At 46.8% G+C, this 22,168-nt stretch overlaps 3 protein-coding genes across 3 annotated transcripts in view; 2 read left to right on the top strand and 1 right to left on the bottom strand.

The window, feature by feature from the left end:
• Window positions 1-22,168, bottom strand: part of LOC309563394 (uncharacterized protein) — a gene marked incomplete at its 3' end in the record, with an annotated part of 732,657 nt that overhangs the window by 456,511 nt on the left and 253,978 nt on the right. The window lies entirely within an intron of this gene.
• The window catches only part of LOC309563383 (uncharacterized protein), a 797,887-nt gene that overhangs the window by 554,423 nt on the left and 221,296 nt on the right, over window positions 1-22,168 (top strand). The window contains exons 11-14 of the mRNA XM_082267777.1: window positions 10,845-10,942; window positions 11,032-11,259; window positions 11,349-11,576; window positions 11,656-11,862. Of these exons, the coding sequence (XP_082123903.1) occupies window positions 10,845-10,942; window positions 11,032-11,259; window positions 11,349-11,576; window positions 11,656-11,862 (761 nt within the window). The remainder of the gene's footprint in view (window positions 1-10,844; window positions 10,943-11,031; window positions 11,260-11,348; window positions 11,577-11,655; window positions 11,863-22,168) is intronic.
• Window positions 8,087-22,168, top strand: part of LOC309567976 (uncharacterized protein) — a gene marked incomplete at its 3' end in the record, with an annotated part of 90,805 nt that continues 76,723 nt past the window's right edge. Inside the window, exon 1 of the mRNA XM_082273532.1 lies at window positions 8,087-8,122. The remainder of the gene's footprint in view (window positions 8,123-22,168) is intronic.

The raw sequence follows: 22,168 nt of genomic DNA, 5'->3' as shown, positions 1-22,168 counted from the left end.
ATTGATTACCCAATATGGAGTACAGTAGCCCAAAGTTAGAGAGGTGCTGACCACCAGATACTGGCATGTATTGTTACGCTGCCCCCTATTATCTGGGATCATGGGAGAATACCGCCATATGGTATGGGGGTGCGATTCTCTAGGTAGCCTAAAATTAAACAGATTTGCCAACATCCCTTGTAATTGTATTTATAAGGTTTTTTGGGTCTGATGTTTGAGTTAGACTCAAACTCGAAGCTCATCCCTACAGATGAGTAACTGACATTTGGTCTTACCTATGTTTAGTTTCTTACCAAGGGCATTGCATGCTGTAAATTACTCGAGTAGTGGCACAATCAATAAAAACTCTTGATCTGAAAGGTATTTTCCTCATCCGCATTGGTGAACATTTCAGTACATTCAACATATTTACAATTTGTCAATGGCCGCAAGGAACCATCCCAACTGTTCATATAAATGGGGTCAACCGTGTTTCTACAGGTGACCTAACTAGATTCCTGGCAACCATATGGGGGTATTTATAAGGTTTTTTGGGTCCTCAAACCAAGCAAAAGTGGGACTTTATGGGCAAGGAATATTGTATTATACAAGTTTATAATAAAACATATTTTATTCAAAAATATCATAGATCAATTTGTAAACAAAAGATTGTACACATTGGGCTAAGGGCCCATGGAAGTGAAGGTGACGAGAAAGAAAGAAGATGTGACATAATGTGAAATGGTGACTTCTGATGTTAGTTTTCTGCTATCCATGCTTGAAGAGACTCTGGATGCGACAGAAAAACATCCGAATTCCGACGCGTTTCGGCTAAGTTCAACAGGTGCCTTTTATCAAGGGTATCACCATGTCTAGAAGATACAATAGTATATAGTTATCTAAACAGTTGCTACCAACATTCCATATGGGGGCGGAGCAATGTTGTATGTTGCAGACTTACAATTCATTTTTTGTATGCAGGAGTGCCAGATTTATACAGGGAACCTGTCTTACTCCCCTTCATTCCCTGAATTGCAGCGAGAACTCATATGTGATTGGAATGCAGCTGATTCTGTAAGTAGGTACATGATTTAAAATAGTGTCTATAGAAATCTATATATACACAAATTGCGGTAGGCTGCCAAGTGCTGCGACTGTTTTGGGGGAGATTCCACCACTTATAGAGGTTCAGGGGTTTTCTGTGTCTGTAATGAGGGTGGGCGAGAGAGAGAGAGACACTATTTCTGTCCAACCTTATTTGCAGTTAAAAATTCCAGTATTAAATTAATCTGGCAAAGATGAAAAGACCTTAGGGGCACCTGTATTTCAACTAGGCAAAAGACTTGCGTTTGGTGCCGGTTAGAAGAGGGGGAAAATGGGGCTCTCTCGGTCTGCGGATTCCTGGAGGATGCTTACTCCTACCCTCCAGCGAGGGGAATGGCATTCTCCTGAGTTCCCCCGGCATCTTATATATAGACTGCGCATGCACAGTACTGCGCAGCGCGGTCTTACGTGTCATGGCAGCTGGTCTACTGGGTGCCGATGCACATGCGCCAGGGAAGGCTGCACGCGCAGCGATGAGACTGTCTGTCAGGACTAATATATTCAGAAGCCGCCGACACGGAGAGGAGAAGCCGAGGACCCAGAAGGGGTCATAGGGGAATACCGGATGTTGTTTGTATGTCCCCTGGCTGCTTATTGCCCCATATACGTGTATGTATACTGGGGCTTTCCGTGCTGGGTGCAATCTAAGGGTTGGAGCAGGAAAACTGACAATTGGAAGCCATGTGTTTAATCCAGCATATCTGCATTTAACAAAGCAAGCAAAGTTGCATGTTTAACCACTTTACCGCTGCTCACTGAGCTGCTACTGCGGCAAAGTGGCTTGATAACGTCTGGCGACGTAGACCTACGTCGTCAGACATTCCCCTCTCTCGGAGGTTCGCTCCTGCTGTGTTCAGTCACAGTGGGAGTCGGGCCAGGGCCGCTCTTCCCCGATCGTCGGGGAATCGAGTGTGGAGATCCGCCCGCTTGTGGAAACACAAGCGGGCGGATCTCCTAAGTGACAGGCAGGGTCAGATTGCAGGGTTCAGCATAGCTGAACCTGCGATCTGTCCCTGTGTCACTCAGTCACCTCCCCCCACACACGTTAGTAAGCACCAGGCATACATTAACCCCTTGATCTCCAATAAAAATTAACCCCTTCCCTGTCAGTGTCATTTTTACAGTAACAGTGCATATGTATCGCACTGATTACTGTAGTAATGTCACTTGTACCCCCAAAAGTGTCAAAAATGTCAGTCAAGGGTCCGATCTGTCCGCCGCAATGTCGCAGTCCCGCAAAAAAAATCGCAGATCGCCGCCATTACTCGTTAAAAAAAAAAAACACCGAAAATGACAGAAATCTTTCCCTTAGTTAGTAAACGCAATAACTTTTGCGCAAACAAATCAAAATACGCTTATTGCAATTTTTTTTTTACCAAAAATGTGTAGCAGAAAACAAATTGGCCTAAAATGATAAAAAAAATTCGACCCTGACCTACTCTGATCTTCTCCTGGACCCGACCTTGGCTTGTTTTCGGACTTTGTTCCTGCCTCCTGTGTTTGACCCCCCTGTCTGCGACCTGGATTCACCTTAAGTCTCCTGTGCCTTGACCTTCTCCTTGTGACCCAGTCTTGCCTCCTGTCTCCATTGCCTTGACCCCCAGCCTGTGATCTGGATTGTCTGCTTACCTGTGTTTGACCCTCAACCTGCTCCGGAATTTCTACCTACTTCTTCTGCTGGATCCTGGTCTCTGCTCCAGTTCTACAGGACCTCCACGCAAGCTCTACCCTGCCTGCTGGTAGCTTGTGCCTCTTTGTGCCATCAACCCTCTGTATCACCTCCAAAGGGGCGGAGTGCGCTTAGTCACAGCAGCGAACTGCTCTCTGCCTCGGTGAGTACCTCTATTCTGATAGTACAAACCAGCCATGTCAGAGGCTGACAGGTCGCATTCTCCTCTTGAGATCCTGTGCCAGCAGGTCACAGCCCTCCCTGATGCGGTCCAGAAACTGCAGGAAGGCTATGCCCAGATTGACGGTCATCTCCAGCAACTTCAACATCTGCACCCACATCAACAGCTGCAGCCCCTGCGCCCACCAGCAGAGCCTCCTCTTCTCAAGCTGCATCTAGTCCCACAGTGATCATGGCTACCTCTGAGCCCAGGGTTCCGATGCCGGAGCGTTTTTCAGGCGATCGCAAAAAGTTCCGGGCCTTAAAAAATGCCCGCTCCTTGTACTTAGCCCTTCAGCCCAGGACTTTTTCATCCGAAGTAGTTAAGGTGGGATTTGTCATCTCCCTGTTGACCGAAGAGCCGCAGGCCTGGGCCCACAGCCTGATGGAACAGAGGAGCTCTCTTCTGAATTCTTTGCACCTTTTCTTTGAGAGTATGTCTCAACTATATGACGACCCTCAATGCACCGCTACCACTGAAGCAGTGCTACACTCCCTGTCTCAAGGAAAGAGACCGGTGGAGGACTACGCCGCTGAATTTCGCAAATGGTCGGCTGACACAGGGTGGAACGAACCCGCTCTTAAATACCAGTACTGCCAGGGGCTGTCAGAAGCTTTGAAAGATGAGTTGGCCAGGATTGAAACCCCTGCCACTTTGAAGGATTTAATCGAATCCGCTTTTTTTCCCCCATGTCCTCATATTGATCCAGGGATGGAGACTTCCTTACTATATGTCTCATTAAAAGTCCCTAACTTTTTGTTTTGTTTTTTTTTTGTTTTTTGTTTTTTTTTCAATCCGCTTCCAAGTTAGACAGGCGCATGCACAAGTGGTGCACTGAGTGCTTCCAGGGTCCCCGACCTAGCTGGATGATCCCTAAACCTTCTCCCGTTCACCCATTCTTTCCGGTGACTCCTGTAACCTCTGCTCGAGAGGCTGAGCCCATGCATCTTGGATTGGTCCGTGCTATTCTCACCCCTGAAGAGAAGCAACGATGGCGACAGGCATCGATCTCTGTCTGTACTGTGGGGGAACTGGACATTTTCTGCGTACCTGCCTCGTGAGACCCAGTAAGTCACGCTCACAGTTTTTCATGAACTTTCAAAACCCTGGTTTATCCCAGACTTATGTCACCCTCTCTGCCTCCAAGTCTACCAGGCTGATGGGTCTCTTCCTCGCTTTGGATTTGTCACACAAGAAACATGGCCCATCCTTGTCACCACAGACTCCTGCCACCAGGAGCTTCTAAGCTTTGACATCATCTTCTCCCTCATGTTCCCCATCATTTTGGGGCTCCCCTGGCTACAGGCACATGAACCTGACATCGATTGGAACAAGAAGAAAGTCTCCTTCTCCTCTCCCTACTGTTCCCAGCATTGCCTTCCTCCAGCTCCGGCCTCCTGTTTAACCGTAGCACCTACACCTGACAACCTCCAGCACGTCCCTCCGGTATATCTTGAATTTAGAGATGTCTTTGATAAACAAATAGCTGATTGCCTACCACCTCATCGTTCTTACGACTGCCCCATTGATTTGCTACCTGGTTTCCTAAATACCCTTTGGCCGCATCTTTCCACTTTTTTGCAAAATAGGTTTGTTGAAGTAGATGCAAAGTGGAAGCAGGAGACTTGCAGAGAGCACTATATTGAGCACACGATATTGTATGATTACATGAATTTGCACAGATGTTTTACTTTATTTAATATAGCAGCAAATATTATAAGAATAAAGAAGTAGGTGTAAAGTGGAAGCAGTAGATCTGCAGGGAACAGCACATTGAGCACAAAGCACTTTATGTTGTATATGAATTTGCACATGGTTTAGTTTACTTCATTTATTGATAAACATCATAAGATCAACGAAGTAGGTGTAAAGTGGAAGCAGTGGATCTGCAGAGAATATTATTTTGAGCCCTAGCACTTTATATATGAATGTATCCACATATTTTAGTGTATTTGTGATCATTTATGTGCACACACAATAGGACAGATAACACTCTTTTAGTTGATAAAGGGAATGCTTAAGCCCCGTACACACGTACCGAATGTCGGCCGAACGATCGGCCGTCTTTTGTCCTGGGCTGTCCTGTCGGTTGAAAAGTGCAAAAGACTGCACACGAATTTTGTCTGCCAACAACAGCTGACTACAGAAGTGATGTCATGTGATGGTGAACTTTCCGTGTGTTTTTTCTTTTCTGAGCATGCCCAGTCTTGCTAATCTGCTGTTTGTCGGCCGAATTCTGTACTGACTGGCGAACAATCGGCCGTTCTGGTGACGGCCAACAAAAATTTTATAGCCTGCACGACAGATTCTGTTCGGCCGAAAAGTCGCTGTCGGTTGTCGGAAGCATCATACTAACAAGCCGACAATTGGCCGATCGTTCAGCGGCCGAATATTTACGGCTGGCAATCGGTACGTGTGTACGGGGCTTTACCTTTGTTACAGCAGCAGTCCGATAGAAGTTATTTTTGTAGGTATTTGAGTTGTTACACATAGCGCGGGTTTTTTTCTATTTATATTGGTGACATAATTGCCCAAATCTGGGGATCAGGAGCCGTTTCCACCCTTTACTCTCGGCTGGGGTTCTTTGTATCCATATAACAGATGTTCTACATTACCAGACATCTCAAGTCTCCCGCAAGTCGCGGGAGACTCCCGCTATCCGCCCTGAGCTCACGGACACCCGCGAGCTCAGGGCAATATCCCGGCTGTGTGAGTCAGTCTGAGTGAGTGAGTGAGTGAGTCAGATGAGATGACTCATCGATCGATGCAGGCAGGAGTGTGACAGCTGTCAGCAAGCTGAGCCTGCACAGACATCACGTCGGAGCCGAAATAGATCCGGCTCACAGGTGGAGTGATATGAGTCATGCACTCCGCCTGTGGGAGGAGCTGCAAAGTGCAAGCAGCGACTTTGCTCTCTACTACAGCCACATTCTACTCCAGGAGGCATTTTGGCGCGCGGGACCGTGACACCCCACTCTGTGACAGTACCAGCAAGTGACCAGGCCAGTACCAGCAAGTGACCAGCACCAGTGACCAGGCCAGTACCAGCACCAGTGACCAGGCCAGTACCAGCAAGTGACCAGGCCAGTACCAGCACCAGTGACCAGCACCAGTGACCAGGCCAGTACCAGCACCAGTGACCAGCACCAGTGACCAGCACCAGTGACCAGGCCAGTACCAGCACCAGTGACCAGCACCAGTGACCAGCACCAGTACCAGCACCAGTGACCAGCACCAGTGACCAGGCCAGTACCAGCACCAGTGACCAGGCCAGTACCAGCACCAGTGACCAGGCCAGCACCAGTGACCAGGCCAGTACCAGTGACCAGTACCAGCACCAGTGACCAGTACCAGCACCAGTGACCAGGCCAGTACCAGCACCAGTGACCAGGCCAGCACCAGTGACCAGGCCAGTACCAGCACCAGTGACCAGGCCAGTACCAGCACCAGTGACCAGCACCAGTGACCAGGCCAGTACCAGCACCAGTGACCAGCACCAGTGGCCAGGCCAGTACCAGCACCAATACCAGCACCAGTGACCAGGCCAGTAGCAGCACCAGTGACCAGCACCAGTGACCAGGCCAGTACCAGCACCAGTGACCAGGCCAGTACCAGCACCAGTGACCAGGCCAGCACCAGTGACCAGGCCAGTACCAGCACCAGTGACCAGGCCAGCACCAGTGACCAGGCCAGTACCAGCACCAGTGACCAGGCCAGTACCAGCACCAGTGACCAGGCCAGTACCAGCACCAGTGACCAGCACCAGTGACCAGGCCAGTACCAGCACCAGTGACCAGGCCAGTACCAGCACCAATACCAGCACCAGTGACCAGGCCAGTACCAGCACCAGTGACCAGCACCAGTGACCAGGCCAGTACCAGCACCAGTGACCAGGCCAGTACCAGCACCAGTGACCAGCACCAGTGACCAGGCCAGTACCAGCACCAGTACCAGCACCAGTGACCAGTACCAGTGACCAGGCCAGTACCAGTGACCAGGCCAGCACCAGTGACCAGGCCAGTGACCAGCACCAGTGACCAGGCCAGTACCAGCACCAGTGACCAGGCCAGTACCAGCACCAGTAACCAGGCCAGTACCAGCACCAGTAACCAGGCCAATACCAGCACCAGTGACCAGTACGAGCACCAGTGACCAGGCCAGTACCAGCACCAGTGACCGGTACCAGCACCAGTGGACCAGTACCAGCACCAGTGACCAGTACCCGCACCAGTTACCAGACCAGTACAGTACCAGAACCAGTGACCAGACCAGCACCAGTGACCAGGCCAGTACCAGCTCCAGTGACCAGCACCAGTGACCAGGCCAGTACCAGCACCAGTGACCAGGCCAGTACCAGCACCAGTGACCAGGCCAGTACCAGCACCAGTGACCAGGCCAGCACCAGTGACCAGGCCAGTACCAGCACCAGTACCAGCACCAGTGACCAGCACCAGTGACCAGTACGAGCACCAGTGACCAGGCCAGTACCAGCACCAGTGGACCAGTACCAGCACCAGTGACCAGTACAGTACCAGCATCAGTGACCAGTACCAGCATCAGTGACCAGTACCAGCACCAGTGACCAGGTATACTGATTACATTCCATTTCATTATTCTCTGGTAGTGTTAAATTGGAAAGGGGGGTGCGGCGCAGGCGTGCGCGGGGGGGGGGGGGGCGGCGGCATGTGGGGGGGGCTCACCTCCCTGAAATGACTTTGCCACCTCCCTGAAATGAGTTTTTGCAGGTTGGGATGTCTGCATTACTAAATCTGCAATCAATTCTACTGCAAATTCAAAGGTGCCAAAATGTCTCCCCCCGAGCAGTAATATATTTCTATCCCCCTTGGTGGGAGTGGAGATGACCCATCTATAAGGATATACAGTACATACACACACAGCACAAGGCCCTGTTCACACTACAAGATGTCTCTCAGGGCTGCAGTTCCTCTGAGCTCCACAAGATGGTGATCTCACTTCTACCCAGACAGGAAGTCTCTATGGAAGAAAGACAGGAGGTCACTATGGAAGACAGACAGGAAGTGATGTCAGGTACAGGCAGGAAGTGTTATCAGGCACACAGGAAGTTCCGGGTGAGAGGTGAGTTGGGAGAAAGTAGAGAGGAGACATTGTTGGAAGTGGCAGCAGAGGAGGTAATAAGATTTTATTTATTTATTTATTTCAGGTTCTTATATAGCGCTGTAAATTTATGCAACATTTTACATATACATTGCACATTCACATGAGGCCCTGCCCTCAAGGAGCTTACAATCTAAGGTCCCTAACTCACATTCATTCATACATACACAGTAGGGCCAATTTTTTTATACAGGATGCAATTAACCTACCAGCATGTCTTTGGAGTGTGGGAGGAAAACGGAGTACCCGGAGAAAAACCCACGCAGGCACAGGGAGAACATGCAAACTCCAGGCAGGTAGTGTCATGGTTGGGATTCGAACCAGCGACCCTCTTGCTGCTAGGTGAAAGTGCTAACCACTACATCACTGTGCCACCCATTTTCTTTTTACACCCAGTAAAAAAACCCCCCCCCCCCCCGCCCCGTCATGTCCGTCCTCTTCCTCCATAGTCACTGTGACGTCTTTTATCTCCAGCAGATGATGATACACACATATATAGTGTGGAAACCTAGATTAACCCCTTCAGGGGGATCAGTTGATGAATAATATATCTTCCTTCCAAAGCTGGCCATACATGGTTCACTTTTATCATTCAGCCAGCGGGATGAGAGGAAAAACACTGAACCAATTCCCCCATCCACACATTGGAGGGGGATGGGGGAATCCTCCCCGCTGCACTATTGTATTCTGACAATGCGGGGCGCTCCTCCGCTCTCAGAATACACAGATCAGTGATGAAGCTATTGGCTACAGCCGCTGATCGAGTGACTTTTATCCGGTGTTCCGTGAAAAAACCATACCCGTGAGAAAACCATACCCTCGTCACTTCCGGTTCAGCTACGGAGGGTATGGATTTCTCACGGTAGTTAAACTTGCGGCGCTTACATTAAAACTGCTTATCTGCAACATAAATCATCTCCGCTCTTCGCCCTGTCACTTCCCTCATCTCCGGTAATAAATATAAAAGCGGATCACGGAGCCGCGATCGCCGTCACATTTACAGCTCATACTCCCGCCGCCGCTTTTATATTTATTACCGGAGATGAGGGAAGTTACAGCGATAGCAGAGGAGATGATTGATGTTGCAGCCGAAGTGTTTTAATGTACCCGCCGCAAGTATAACATTAGACACAGTGCCGTGAGAATTTCATGCCTACCGAGCATGCGCACTTCTCAAATTCTTTCATCTTCATTTACGTCTCCGGGGCTCTGAGCATGCGCACTGCTGCGCTGCTCAGCTGTTTCAGACCGGAAGTGACGACGGTATGGTTTCTCCACGGGGTATGTTTTTTTAACGTTACACCGGCAGTGACCACACATGGATGGAAATGTGACCGATCCCTGCTACATTTCCATATATCTATGATCACCTTATGCCAGATTTCAACAAACCCCAGGCACCAGGTCACCATGGCGACTTGAAATGGTGTCCTAGCACCTGGGCTCTTGTCAGCCCATTCTCACTGTTAGTCTGAAGAAATGTGTCTGCCTGAAACCCGGACACGTTATTCAGGCAGGAATGTGGCTCGGAGCAGGGCCTGGTGGGAGGGTGAGGGAATCAAAGGAGGAGGAGACAGCGGTGGCACCTGACCTGTGAAGTCAGGGGTGGACTGGACAGGACAGCGGCATGAGCGACTCATCTCACTGATCTTTCTGCTTTCCCCGGCCGCATTACTGTCGTCATCGGCTCCTGCTTCTACCCACAACTGCCTGTGTCCCTGCAGGAAACAGAGAGGAAGGAGCGGGACCGAATCTCCAATATGGCGCTACTTTGGCACTTTCACAAAGATCCCCACAAGGTGCTGAGAAACAACTACAGAGTTCTTACAGTAGTATACAGGGCAAGCCTGCAAAGTAGCCAGCTAAGAAACCAGCCAGGGAAAGACATGCTGCTTTATGTACACAAGCTGTCCTCTGTGTCCACTCTTCTCTCACGCACTGCTGGGGAAGATGTACAGGACATGCAGGAGGAGTGGGGGAGTGCATTACTGTCCTACACCCTGCACCCCATGTCCTTCAGTGACCTACACCCTTCACCCTATGTTCTGTAGCCTGCACTCCATGTCCTCCATTCTGCACCCTTCTCTACCACTCTTAACCAATGGAGTGTGGGGGCCCATGTAGGTAAATTATTAGTCTGAAGAAAGACTTTAATAGAAACCTGACCGGAGAGGGGAGGAGGATTCTGGGAGGTCACATGACATCCCTCTTATTTCTAGTAATAAAACACAGACCTGACCAGAGAGGTGAGGAGAATTCTGGGAATATCATTTGATTTTACTATTTGTGTTCAATTCTAGAGTTTTCCTCCTGCGAAGACTAGAGATCATATGACCATCACATTGACTCCGCCTCCCTCCTTGATAGAATAGAGAAATAAAAAGAAGATTCCAGAGATCATCGAGGAGAGGTGAGCGGTACTGGAAATTCTGGGACATTATCCAGTAACAGACAAGGGATGTGTCTGGATGGTGACTGTATCATTGTGTGTGTCAGGTTCCTATAAGGTGTCAGGATGTCACTGTCTATTTCTCGATGAAGGAGTGGGAGTATTTAGAAGGACACAAGGATCTCTACAAGGACGCCATGATGGAGAATCAGCCGCCCCTCACATCACCAGGTAAGAGGAGACTTTATTGTAAAGAAGAAAGCAGTACGGAGGGTCCACCTAGATCCCCCATCATCTGATAAACACATAGAAACAATGTATTCAGTCAGTGTGTGTGTTTCCTACAGATGGATCCAGTAATGGGAACCCACCAGAGAGATGTCCCCGTCCTCTGTATTCCCAGAATTCCACACAGGAAGGTCACACCATCCCTCACCATCATCAGGTAGATGAGGAACAATCACTGATAGTATCATTAGGATTTTTACATTATCTGCATTGTTACAAATGATGTCATTTTTATTATATATTCAGAGTGGAAACCTGAGAGATTCTAAAGTTGAGGTTAAAGAAGAGATAAAAGAGGAGGATGATGAGTATGGGGTGATGGAGGAGTCAGAGTTTCTAAAAGAACACAAAAATCTGTACCAGGACACCATGGAGGAGTCATCCAACTACAGAAACCCACCAGAGAGATGTCCCCGTCCTCTGTATTCCTGGGATTCCACACAGGAAGGTCACACCATCCCTCACCATCATCAGGTAGATGAGGAACAATCACTGATAGTCTCATTAGCATCTGTACATTATCTGCATTGTTACCATTGATGTCATTTTTATTCTATATTCAGAGTGGAAACCTGAGAGATTCTAAAGTTGAGGTTAAAGAAGAGATAAAAGAGGAGGATGATGAGGATGGGGTGATGGAGGAGTCAGAGTTTCTAAAAGAACACAAAGATCTGTACCAGGACACCATGGTGGAGTCATCCAACTGCAGAAACCCACCAGAGAGATGTCCCCGTCCTCTGTATTCCCGGGATTCCACACAGGAAGGTCACACCATCCCTCACCATCATCAGGTAGGTGACTGACATTTATTGGTAGTTTTGATTTATACACAGCATGTTTGTTACAATGAATGTTTTATTATATATTAAGAGTGGAAACCTCGAGGATGATAATATTGTTGTTAAAGAAGAGTATAAAGAGGAGAATGAGGAGTTCGGAGTGATAGAGGTGTTTTCAAAAGGACACAAGAATATGCTGGAGCCACCTAATACCAGGAACCCACCAGAGAGATGTCCCCATCCTCTGAATTCCCGGGATTCCACACAGGAAGGTCACACCATCCCTCACTGTTACAAGGTTGGTGCGATGGAGCATGTAGAACATGGACTTGTAGAAACAATGTGTGGATATTTTATGTGATATTCACAATAATAAAGCTTATATTTTACAGATGATATATACTCTCCTTTTCTTTATTTAGAGTGGAGATCCAATCAATATAGAATTTGAGGTTAAAGCAGAAGAAGAAGAGAGATATGTGAGGGATGATCAGCAGTCTATGGAGGAGGATGGAATAACGGGGACATTTATAGAGGAGGACACTCCTACAGAGATCAGCACAGGTGGGTCATTAACACGAAATTCTCCACCCATACTGCTCACTGATTGGTCCAGAGTAGTGGAAGGACTGGGTGATATTAGCCTGTAATACCCTGGTCACTTTCCTGAGCTGTGTTCCTCGTCCTGTATTTCTCTCGGATAATAGAGTTGGGCGAACGGTTTTGGCCCAAGTATGAGTTTGGGATGAACATTGGCTGTTCGCCCATTTAACGAACACCCGAATTTGTGGTGCATTCAACCATTTGTTCGGCCCGCCGAATGACTACAATGCACTGCGCCACCGCACATTTCATTGGAAGCCCTGATTGGCTAAAGCGATGAAAGCTTTACCCAATCAGGGCACAGAGCATGTCACGTTATAGAAAGTAATGACTGTGCACAATCATGGCTCATTGCTCTTAGTCCCACCCCACGCTATAAAACTATTCTTTCAATAGCAGCCATTTGTTGTATGATATTCGTGTGGAGAGAGATAGAACAGGGCTCTGTTCAGTGCTTCTAGAGAGTTAGTGTGCTATAGTGTGTTATTCTGATTCTATTGTCAGTGTGGAGTATCAGTTTAGTGTGAATCTAGTGATAGTTCAGTGTGAGTGTAGTGCGACTGTTCTTATTTTGTCAGGGTAGGTTTCCTGCAGTATTTTTCACTGCGTTGGTGCACGTTTACTGCAGTATATTGTAGTGCGTCAGATGAGTGAGCTTGTGTAGTGAGTACTCAGGTTAAAGTGCACCAAACACATTGATTAACCACTTACAGACGGACGGACTGCCCGCCCACCACAGTTTTACTTCACTACTTTGATGTTTGGCAAATAGCTGCTTTACCACCGGTATTTTTTTACAGGGCAGGAGATGCTCTTTCACATAAAAGTGGTCCCAGCAGCGGATTCGCCGCAGGATCATTTTTATGGGTAGCGGGAGAGATGCCCCCCTCCCGCCGCTTCACGGTCATTTTACCAGCTTACCGGAGCCGTCAGTAGAGGGGAAAACGTTCCGCTCCTTTTCCCTCCTAGGCAGGAAGTCAAGTGAGGGCAAGCTGGCCCCTACTCGACTTCATACCAAAAGCCTTCTAACTGTGCGGCGGCGTGGCTTCTGAGATGACCACAGATACATGTGATCCTATATAGCAGGATCACATGAGCTCTGCGATCATTCCAGGGAGAAGAACGGCCAGATGTGTTTACAACAGCCGAACGTCCTTCTCTCTCAGCGGGGAGCGTTCGCGGGTGTCAGGGGGCAATCGGAGCCGCCTGACACACACATCGGCTTCCCCGCGACGATCGGGGGTGGGAGCGTGCCGGCGAGCAACCTAGGTCTACGTCGTTTTGCCTGCCCGAGCCACCCTGCCGCAGTAAAAAGGCGGCGGGTGGTTGGGAACTGGTTAAATGAGAAAAAAATATTTAAGCGCCCAGTCCCTCCGAGCTTGCCCGCAGAAGCGAACGCATATGTAAACGGTGTTCAAACCACACATGTGAGGTATCGCCGCGATCGTTAGTATGAGAGCAATAATTGTCGCCCTGGACCTAATCTGTAACTCTAAACTGGTAACCTGTAGACATTTTTTTTCTACCAACTGGACATTTTATATCTGATGATTTAAATTGGAGCACAGACATTTACATGTTGATAATAATGTGATAACATCCTCAAATCTTGGAGAAAGAAAAGTGATAATAAGGGAGGAGTCAATACCCAATGATGGAGGTCTTCAGGATCAGTCCAGTCTCTATCTTGGTTGTTCTCCCCCCATCCTCACTCTCTGACATCTGGTGGGGCTCAGCCGCTGTTATTCATGACTAAATTATGGACTAAATAAGGAAGTGCAGGACTTCTTGTGTTGGGAAGATGACAATGAGTGATAGAGGAGGTGGGGACACTCGTCCTATAATCCCCTCATCACTGTCACTCCTATAAAAGACAGTTCTCGTTGTTTCCTCACTCTCTGACTAAGGTCCATGAATAAAGAAATGAACTGGTAGGAGATCAGAGGACCCATTTACTAGTTACCTTGAGGGTGGAATTGTAAGATCCTGAGAGATAAAGCTGCCTGATGTGGGCGGAGTCCTGGTTTAGGGGAACCAATCTGCTCATGTCTAGTAATAATCTTTTTATTTCTATTTTAGTACATGGACGGGAGATGAGGAAAACCTCAGAGGATTGTCTCACTTTGTCTCCAGACTGTAAAGTAGAAGATGAGGACATCACACAGTATAGTCCAGGAGAAAACCCGGCTACCTCAAATGTCCATTCGGCACCACACAGTGTAGATGGACCATCGTATTCCTCTTATCCTGAGGAACCTCAGACTGTGAGGGACGGTGCTGTCCTTCCAGCACATAAGAGGTTTTCCTGTACTGAGTGCGGGAAGTGTTTCCATTCTAGATTCAAACTTAATGAACATAAAAGAACCCACACAGCTGAGAAGCCGTATTGCTGCCTTGAGTGCGGTAAATGTTTTTCACAGAAGTCCAATCTTTACAGACATCAGAGGTCTCACTCAGGTGAAAAGCCATATCCCTGCCCTGAGTGTGGGAAATGTTTCCAATCTAAATACACACTTAATGAGCATAAAATATCTCACACAGTTGAAAAGCCATATTCCTGTCTTGAGTGTGGGAAATGTTTTTCACAGAAGTCCAGTCTTTACAAACATCAGAGATTACATATGGGGCAAAAACTGTATTCTTGTCCTGAGTGTGGGAAATGTTTTTCACAGAAGTTCAATCTTTACACACATCAGAGATCTCACACAGGGGAGAAGCCTTATTCCTGTTCTGAGTGTGGGAGATGTTTTTCACAGAAGTCTCATCTTTACAAACATCAGAGATCTCACACGGGGGAGAAGCCGTATTCCTGTCCTGAATGTGGGAAATGTTTTTCACAGAAATCCAGTCTTTACACACATCAGATAATACATACGGGGGAGAAGCCGTATTCCTGTTCTGAGTGTGGGAAATGTTTTTTACAGAAGTCAAATCTTTACACACATCAGAGATCTCACATGGGAGAGAATTCATATTCCTGTCCTGAATGCAGGAAATGTTTTTCACAGAAGAACAGTCTTTATAAACATCAAAGATCTCACACAGGAAAGAAGCCATATTGCTGTCTTGAGTGTGGAAAATGTTTTTCAGACAAGTCCAGCCTTTCCACGCATCAGAGATCTCACACGGGGGAGAAGCCATTTTCTTGTCTTGAGTGCGGGAAATGTTTTTCAGTGAAGTCCAATCTTTATAAACATCAGAGATCTCACACAGGGGAGAAGCCGTATTGCTGTCCTGAGTGTGGGAAATGTTTTTCACAGACCTCCCACCTTTACAGACATCAAAGATCTCACACGGGGGAGAAGCCACTTTCCTGTCCTGAGTGAGGCAATTGTTACTCACTGAAGTCCTGTCTTCCTGTACATCAGGGATCCCACACAACCCTCGAGGTGTATGAGTGCCTTGAGTGTGGGAAATGTCGTCTATATGAATGTTGCTGGACATGTGGGGAAGAAGCACACCCTGATATACACCTCAGATATACTCCATGGCTGATCTTCATTATGTAAGAAACACTTCATAAGGAGATCAGAGATCACCAAAGACATGGATGAAGTGTTGCACCATGTTGGTGATTGATAGCAGTAGAAAAATAAAAATTGAGTCATTACCTTTCATTGGCTGAGTACATTTTGTGGTGTAAGCTTTCACAAGGTCTATTTAAAAAAAAAAATGAGTTATGACACACATTTATCCAGCCATTACGAATATTGTCCATATTTTATTTTTATATAGTGATTACCTATGATCATCTAGTGGCAATGGTGTGGCACTGCCGTACTATTACCTCATAATGGACACTAGATGGAGCTACGCTCTGGGCTGCAGGGGCACTACATAGTGAAAGTGGTGCTGAGGGAGGCCTAGGAGACTTGGAAAGTGTCAGGATTTTTTCTCCATCCCCCACCTTTGAACACTGGACCGCATGAGTTCTTGTGCAGTATGACTGGGTGATGTCAGGAGTGTGGCAGTGCCTGTATCTGTGTTGGGTATTCGTAGAAAGTCTCCATGTTTTAAGCAGCTGGCAGTTTTTTTTTCTCCATAGACACATATCCCAGATGTGCTTGGTTGCAGCCTGGATAACTCCTACTGGTAGACACAATCGCTGGTCACAAAAAGTACCTAGGGACAACACATGCATACTCCTTCCTGATTGGATCATGGTGGATGCCACAAGATCCTAATGCCTCGTTTCCACTGAGCGGAATGGTTCGGGTTGGTACAGTTTGGAAGGGTTATAATGGTCCGACCTATTCAGGTGAGTGTTTCCACTGCAAGTCTGGACTATTATCTGGACTGAGCTTTTCGTTTGACGTGAGCATTGGCGTTTCCCTGTCCGCCAATCAGTGGAATGTATCGTGTGACGCCAGTAGCTCTGCCCTAACCGTTCCGTACCATTTCCTATGGCCCTACATCTGAAGGAGGACCAGGAATGGTGCGGTTTGGTTCGGTTGTATGGGCCACTTTCATAATGGAAACACTCAAAATAGCGTACCGACCCGAACCGATCCGCTCAGTGGAAACAAGGCATTCGTTTTCCAGTTACATCCTCACCATAGTGATGTCTACATAGTATATAGACTGGGCTTACCCCCAAAAAGTGTTCTCTCCACTGCACAGATTCACCTGACAATGCCCCAGGGAGAGTGAGTTCACTCAGAGTAGGTGTATGTTACCGATAGAGCCAGCAATCTCTTATCTCTACTAGAAGTTATTATATTCAGAATTTATCAGGAAAAAGGGGCACTCTGGTTTCTTCGGGAATAGGGCAAGCTCACATTTCCAACAATCTGTTGCTCTTTCTACTTTAATAAGATGGTTCCTTTTTCTGCTTTCAAGCTTAGGGCTTTCCACCACAGTCCCCAGTTCTGTTAGGAGTCCTGGGAATCCACACAATCTAAACAAATTTGTTTCTATTTTATTATCCTTGGTAATTGGAAGACAAATTTAAAAACTTTTTGAATTAGAAAACTTTTAGAATGTCAGATTGGGAGCAGCGATTGTTCCCCGTGCAACCACTGCATCTCAATTGACATGAATAGGACTGCCTGCATGGGGGTGCACGGAACACCTGGGCATTCCCATGTGGGTAAACATGGCCCTGCACAGACGTACACTTTAGTACGTCCCACGTGACCTTAGTAGGAATTTAACAGGAAGTTTATAAGTTCCGTTCTGTTTGTCCACTAATAATGATTTTAAGTGTATTTTTAGTGAAAATAGAGGTTTGCTAAATATTTGACCAACTATTGCAGGGCCTAAAAAATCAGTAGTAAATTTTTTTATTTTTTTTTAATTTTACAGGCCCTTTTAGAAAATATATGGTTGGGGTCTTTTACAAACTCTGAAAGCTGTAATGAAAAAAAAATAACATCAGTAAATTGTTTTTATCTACTGTTTTGGGTACCTTCAGTTTTCACCATTTCATCGAAAGGCACAATTTAAAATTTACAAATATTTGTTATTTATTAACTCAATACAGTTTTAGCTTTTATATTTAATAGGAATTTAGCAAGAATTTTGTAAGTTTTGCCATTTATGTATCCACCAATAATGATTTTAGTGTATTTTTAGTGAAAACAGGAAATTAATAAACATTTGTGCAATTATTGTGTAGCACATTTTTTTTTTTTTATTATTCTACAGGTAATGTGCTTTCAGAAAATTGTATTTTTTTTTTTTCTTTACAAACTCTGAAAGCTTTAGGGAAAAAAAAAAAAAAAACTATGGCAAAACTGCATAAATGGTCTGGCCGCCGGAGTTTAAAGGTGGAGATCATGGCATGGCAGCGAAAGGGTTAAAGCTCTAGTAGCCGCCCACCCTCCAAGAAAGGATGTTTGCCAGGTGGATTTTCCTCAGCTTTCAGCAGTTGTCTCCATAAGAGCAAGCTCTTCATCTGGAGGTGTTATGGAGCCCTGTCAATGGTGAGGCTCTCAGGATGTGGACTTCTGGAGTCTGACTAGGGATAGACCGATTATCGGCAAGGCCGATATATCAGGGGCCGATATGCATTTTCCCCGATATATCGGAATCGGCCCCCGGAATTGGCCGATATTGCAGATATTTTTGTGACGTCATTCTGCCTTCTTAGGCCACCTCCCTCGCCTTGGACAGCCTCGCCTGGAGTCGGGATTAGTCTCGAGGGAGTGTATCACAGCCATAGACCCACCCACAGCAGCCCGGTGCCAGCCAGCCACCCACATCCACAGGCCCTGTACCAGCCAGCCACAAGCACTGTACCAGTGAGCCAGCCAGCCACCCACAGGCCCTGTACCTGCCAGCCACAGGCACTGTACCAGCCAGCCACTCACAGGCACTGTACCAGCCAGCCATGTACAGGCCCTGTACCAGCCAGCCACCCACAGCCCCTGTGCCAGCCAGCCACCCACCACCGGGTGCCAGACAGCTAGCCAACCGCAGACAGGGTGCCAGCCACAGGCACTGTACCAGCAAGCCGCCAACAGGCCCTGTGCCATTCAACCACCCACAGCCCCTGTGCCAGCCACCCAGCTACCACAGGGTGCCAGCCAGCCACCCACCACAGGGTGCCAGCCAGCCACAGGCACTGTACCAGCAAGCCGTCCCACAGGCCCTGTACCATTCAACCACCCACCTACCACAGGGTGCCAGCCACCCACCACAGGGTGACTAACAGCCAGCCACTCACCACAGGGTGCCAGCAAGCCAACCACCCACCACAGGGTGCCAGACAGCCAGCCACCACAGGGTACCAGCAAGCCAGCCATTAAGCATTAAACAAAAATTAACATGTTCAGTACCAGATTTGTGTCAAAAATTGTCTTTATTTTTCAACACTTTAAATGTACAAAATATCGGCCGATACTGATACGTTGTGACCAAAATATCGGTATCGGCCCCAAAAAAATCATATCAGTCTATCCCTAATTCTGACCTAAACCAGGAGAACTTGGTGTTCTGATGTTGTGATTTGTCAGTGGATAGTCCTTGGATCCCCAGATAGTCAAGCCCTGTCTTTGCAAGGCCTGATTTTTTCCAGCCTTATAATGTCTGTGGGCATTCCAGATTGGCTAATGCAGCCAAAAAGGTTTTAGGAGACAAGGATCGCTAGGCCTTTTGTTTTTCCTGCTCTTTTGAAGACTAGTATGGCTAAGTCACGGAAGACTTTTTACATGCCTTGGCAATCGTATGTAGCATGGTGTTGACCTAAGAGGTTTCCTTCATGCTGTGTGCCGTATCTTGGATTCCTCAAAAGGAGGGTTGATTTATTTCTGGCCTTGAATATGATCAAGGGTCATATTTTGGCTATCTCTTCTTGTGGAGGCTGATAGCTGTTCCTGTTCTTGGTGCATGCCCTTGTACTAGGTGTCATGCATGTTTTCATACGGTCAGCCCACCATTGGCTCCATGGGATTTAATAAGGTTCTTTCTGTGTTTACAGAATTCTCAGTTTGAGCCTATTCATGACCTTCCTTTTGTCCCCTTTGTTGTTTCACGTGGAAGGTTGTGTGTTCTAGTTGCCATTACTTCAGCTCGTAGCTTCGGATCATGCTGAAGTAATGTCTGTAAGGAGTCCTTCCTGTTTTTTTCCCTCATGCTAAGATGGCTTTTTGGCCTTTTACTTAATCTAAAGTTGTTTCTACCTTTTCATCTCAGTGTATTACCTTCCTTTATCCTCTGGCTCAGTCACTGGGGGAAATGGCTTTTCTCATATTGGATATTTGTTTGTGCTATCAGGTTTACCTGTAGTTGACTGCTGAAATTCTACAATCAGATTTCTCTTTGTGACCCCTGAGGACCAGAAAGAAGGATCGCACATCTTCCATGTCTCATTTTTTTCTGTTGAATTTGTCAGTTTATTGCCCAAACTCATGGTTTGAAAGGACAGGTTCCACCTTTTATGGAGAACGGCACTATCTACCTTTTTCAATGTATCAAGTTTTTGAAGTCTGTACCTGGTCTTCGGTGCACTCTTTTTTGGCATTTTTCCACTGCAAGTACCGGCTTGGCTCTGCTTGGCTCTGTTTGGTTTTCCACTGCATGGTACCGCATGGTACGGTGTTGGAACGGTTCGGTACGGTTTGCTTTTCCACTAAGGTAAAGTGGGTGGGATAACAACGATTCTCTGACCAATCAGTGGCTAGTAGTGACAAACAGTCAGGGCTGCATGCAAAGGATTGTTGGATATGTTACCGGTACGGCCCTCTTGGACCCACAATTGAGGTGGTACTGTTTAAGCGAGCCGCACCGTTCGGTTCCATGTAGTGGAAAAGCGCCGCCGTACCGTACCGAACCATTCCAACACTGTACCATGTGGTACTATGCAGTGGAAAAGCACAAAAGCGAGCCGAACCGTTCGGTTCCATGCAGTGGAAAAGCGCCATTTGATGTTTACCAGGTAGATGTGAGACGTTGAGAAACTGCATTTTGGTGCAGTGATTTTTTGCATGTTACTGTGTCAGGTTCTTTCCTATTTCTGGTTGTTTTAGAGATCTTTTGACTTGTTACCGTCTATGGGCAGATGCTCTGTGTCCTGTGATGTACAGTAAAGAGAATAATAATTTTTGGTTTACGTGTAAAATCCATTTCTTGGAAAACATTGTGGGACACAGAGACCCCCCCCCCCCTTTGTGTTATGGTCTATACTTGCTGCAAAACAAGAGCCCTGCCTACTGGGGCGGGGGGTTATGCACTAGGAGGGAACTTCTTGCCTTTGTTCCAGTATCCAATCACCTGTAGGTGGCACATTACAGTGTTAACAAGGATTTAAAAAGATGCTATATGTCCCGTGATGTACTCCAAGAAATGGATCTAACAGGTAAACAAACAATCCTATTTTCTCAGGAACCACTAGAAACCTTTGGAGGAATCTTGGCTGACAAAGGCTTCATTCTGCAGTCATGTATTTCTATATATTTAGAAAGATATGTGGAGAAGATCTTTTTTGTCACATATATATTATTTCTTTATTTCTCAGTGGGCACCATCCCTTTACATATCAATAAAACAAGAACAACCCCCTTTTTTTTAGTGCCAGACGAGGCAGGGAGATCATGTATGTGCCACTGAGAAATAACACAAAAATAATAAAATGATAATTTTTTTAATAACGATTAAAAAGTAAAGTACAAAACACTATAAAAAAACAATAAATTGTATAGAGTTTGTCTTGCAGTATTAAGGAGTACAGGACCAACTCGTTTCTTCAGGATCTATGCCTTAATTGTATATTCTATATTATGAATTGTACATTCTACAAAAGTGAACAAAATTATATATACATGTAGCAATATTTCCAGGCATTGGGCCTGAGATGGGTCTGCCATCGTTACCGTAACACTTCCAACCAGGGCTTTTTTTTCTCAGAGAATAGGTCCCCACCCACCTCCGAGCGCTGTCCTTTGGTTCCACCCTCTGCCCACCTCCCAGTACCCCCCCCCCCTTTTAGAGAATACAGAACCAAGTATGATGTTGTGGTTCTAGGAAATTTGTATGGAATTTGTTAAGTAAGTAAAAAATAGCAGTAAAATAGATCCCCTGGAATCAGAAACAATAGAAACAATAGACACCCCCCCCCCCCCAACAATAGATCCCCCCAGCAGCAATAAATCTTCCCCTGCAACAATAGAAAAAAAACAGTAAAATAGATCCCCTGCAATCAGCAACAATAGCCCCCCAGCAACAATAAATCCCCCCCGCAACAATCACCCCCCCAATAAATCCTCCCCTGCAACAATAGACTCCCCCCACAATAGCCCTCCAGCAACAATAGTTCCCCCAAGCAACAATAAATCCTTCACTGCAAAAAAAGCCCCACCCACAACAAAATGCCCACAAGCAACAACAGATTCACCCAACAACAATAGATCCCCCAGCAGCCATCATCAATAGACCCTTCAGCTCACCCCACTGTCCCCAGCACCCCTTTGCCATTGCATACATTCAGACTGGAGGTTCCGGAACTGCGTTCCCCCGCGTTCCCGCTGAAAAAAGCCCTGCTTGCAACACATTTAAGTTGTGAA

The sequence above is a fragment of the Pelophylax lessonae genome (genome assembly GCF_965119305.1).
Source record: "Pelophylax lessonae genome assembly, chromosome: 1".
In the NCBI taxonomy this organism is placed as follows: domain Eukaryota; kingdom Metazoa; phylum Chordata; class Amphibia; order Anura; family Ranidae; genus Pelophylax; species Pelophylax lessonae.
This window is presented reverse-complemented; position numbering and strand designations above follow the sequence as displayed.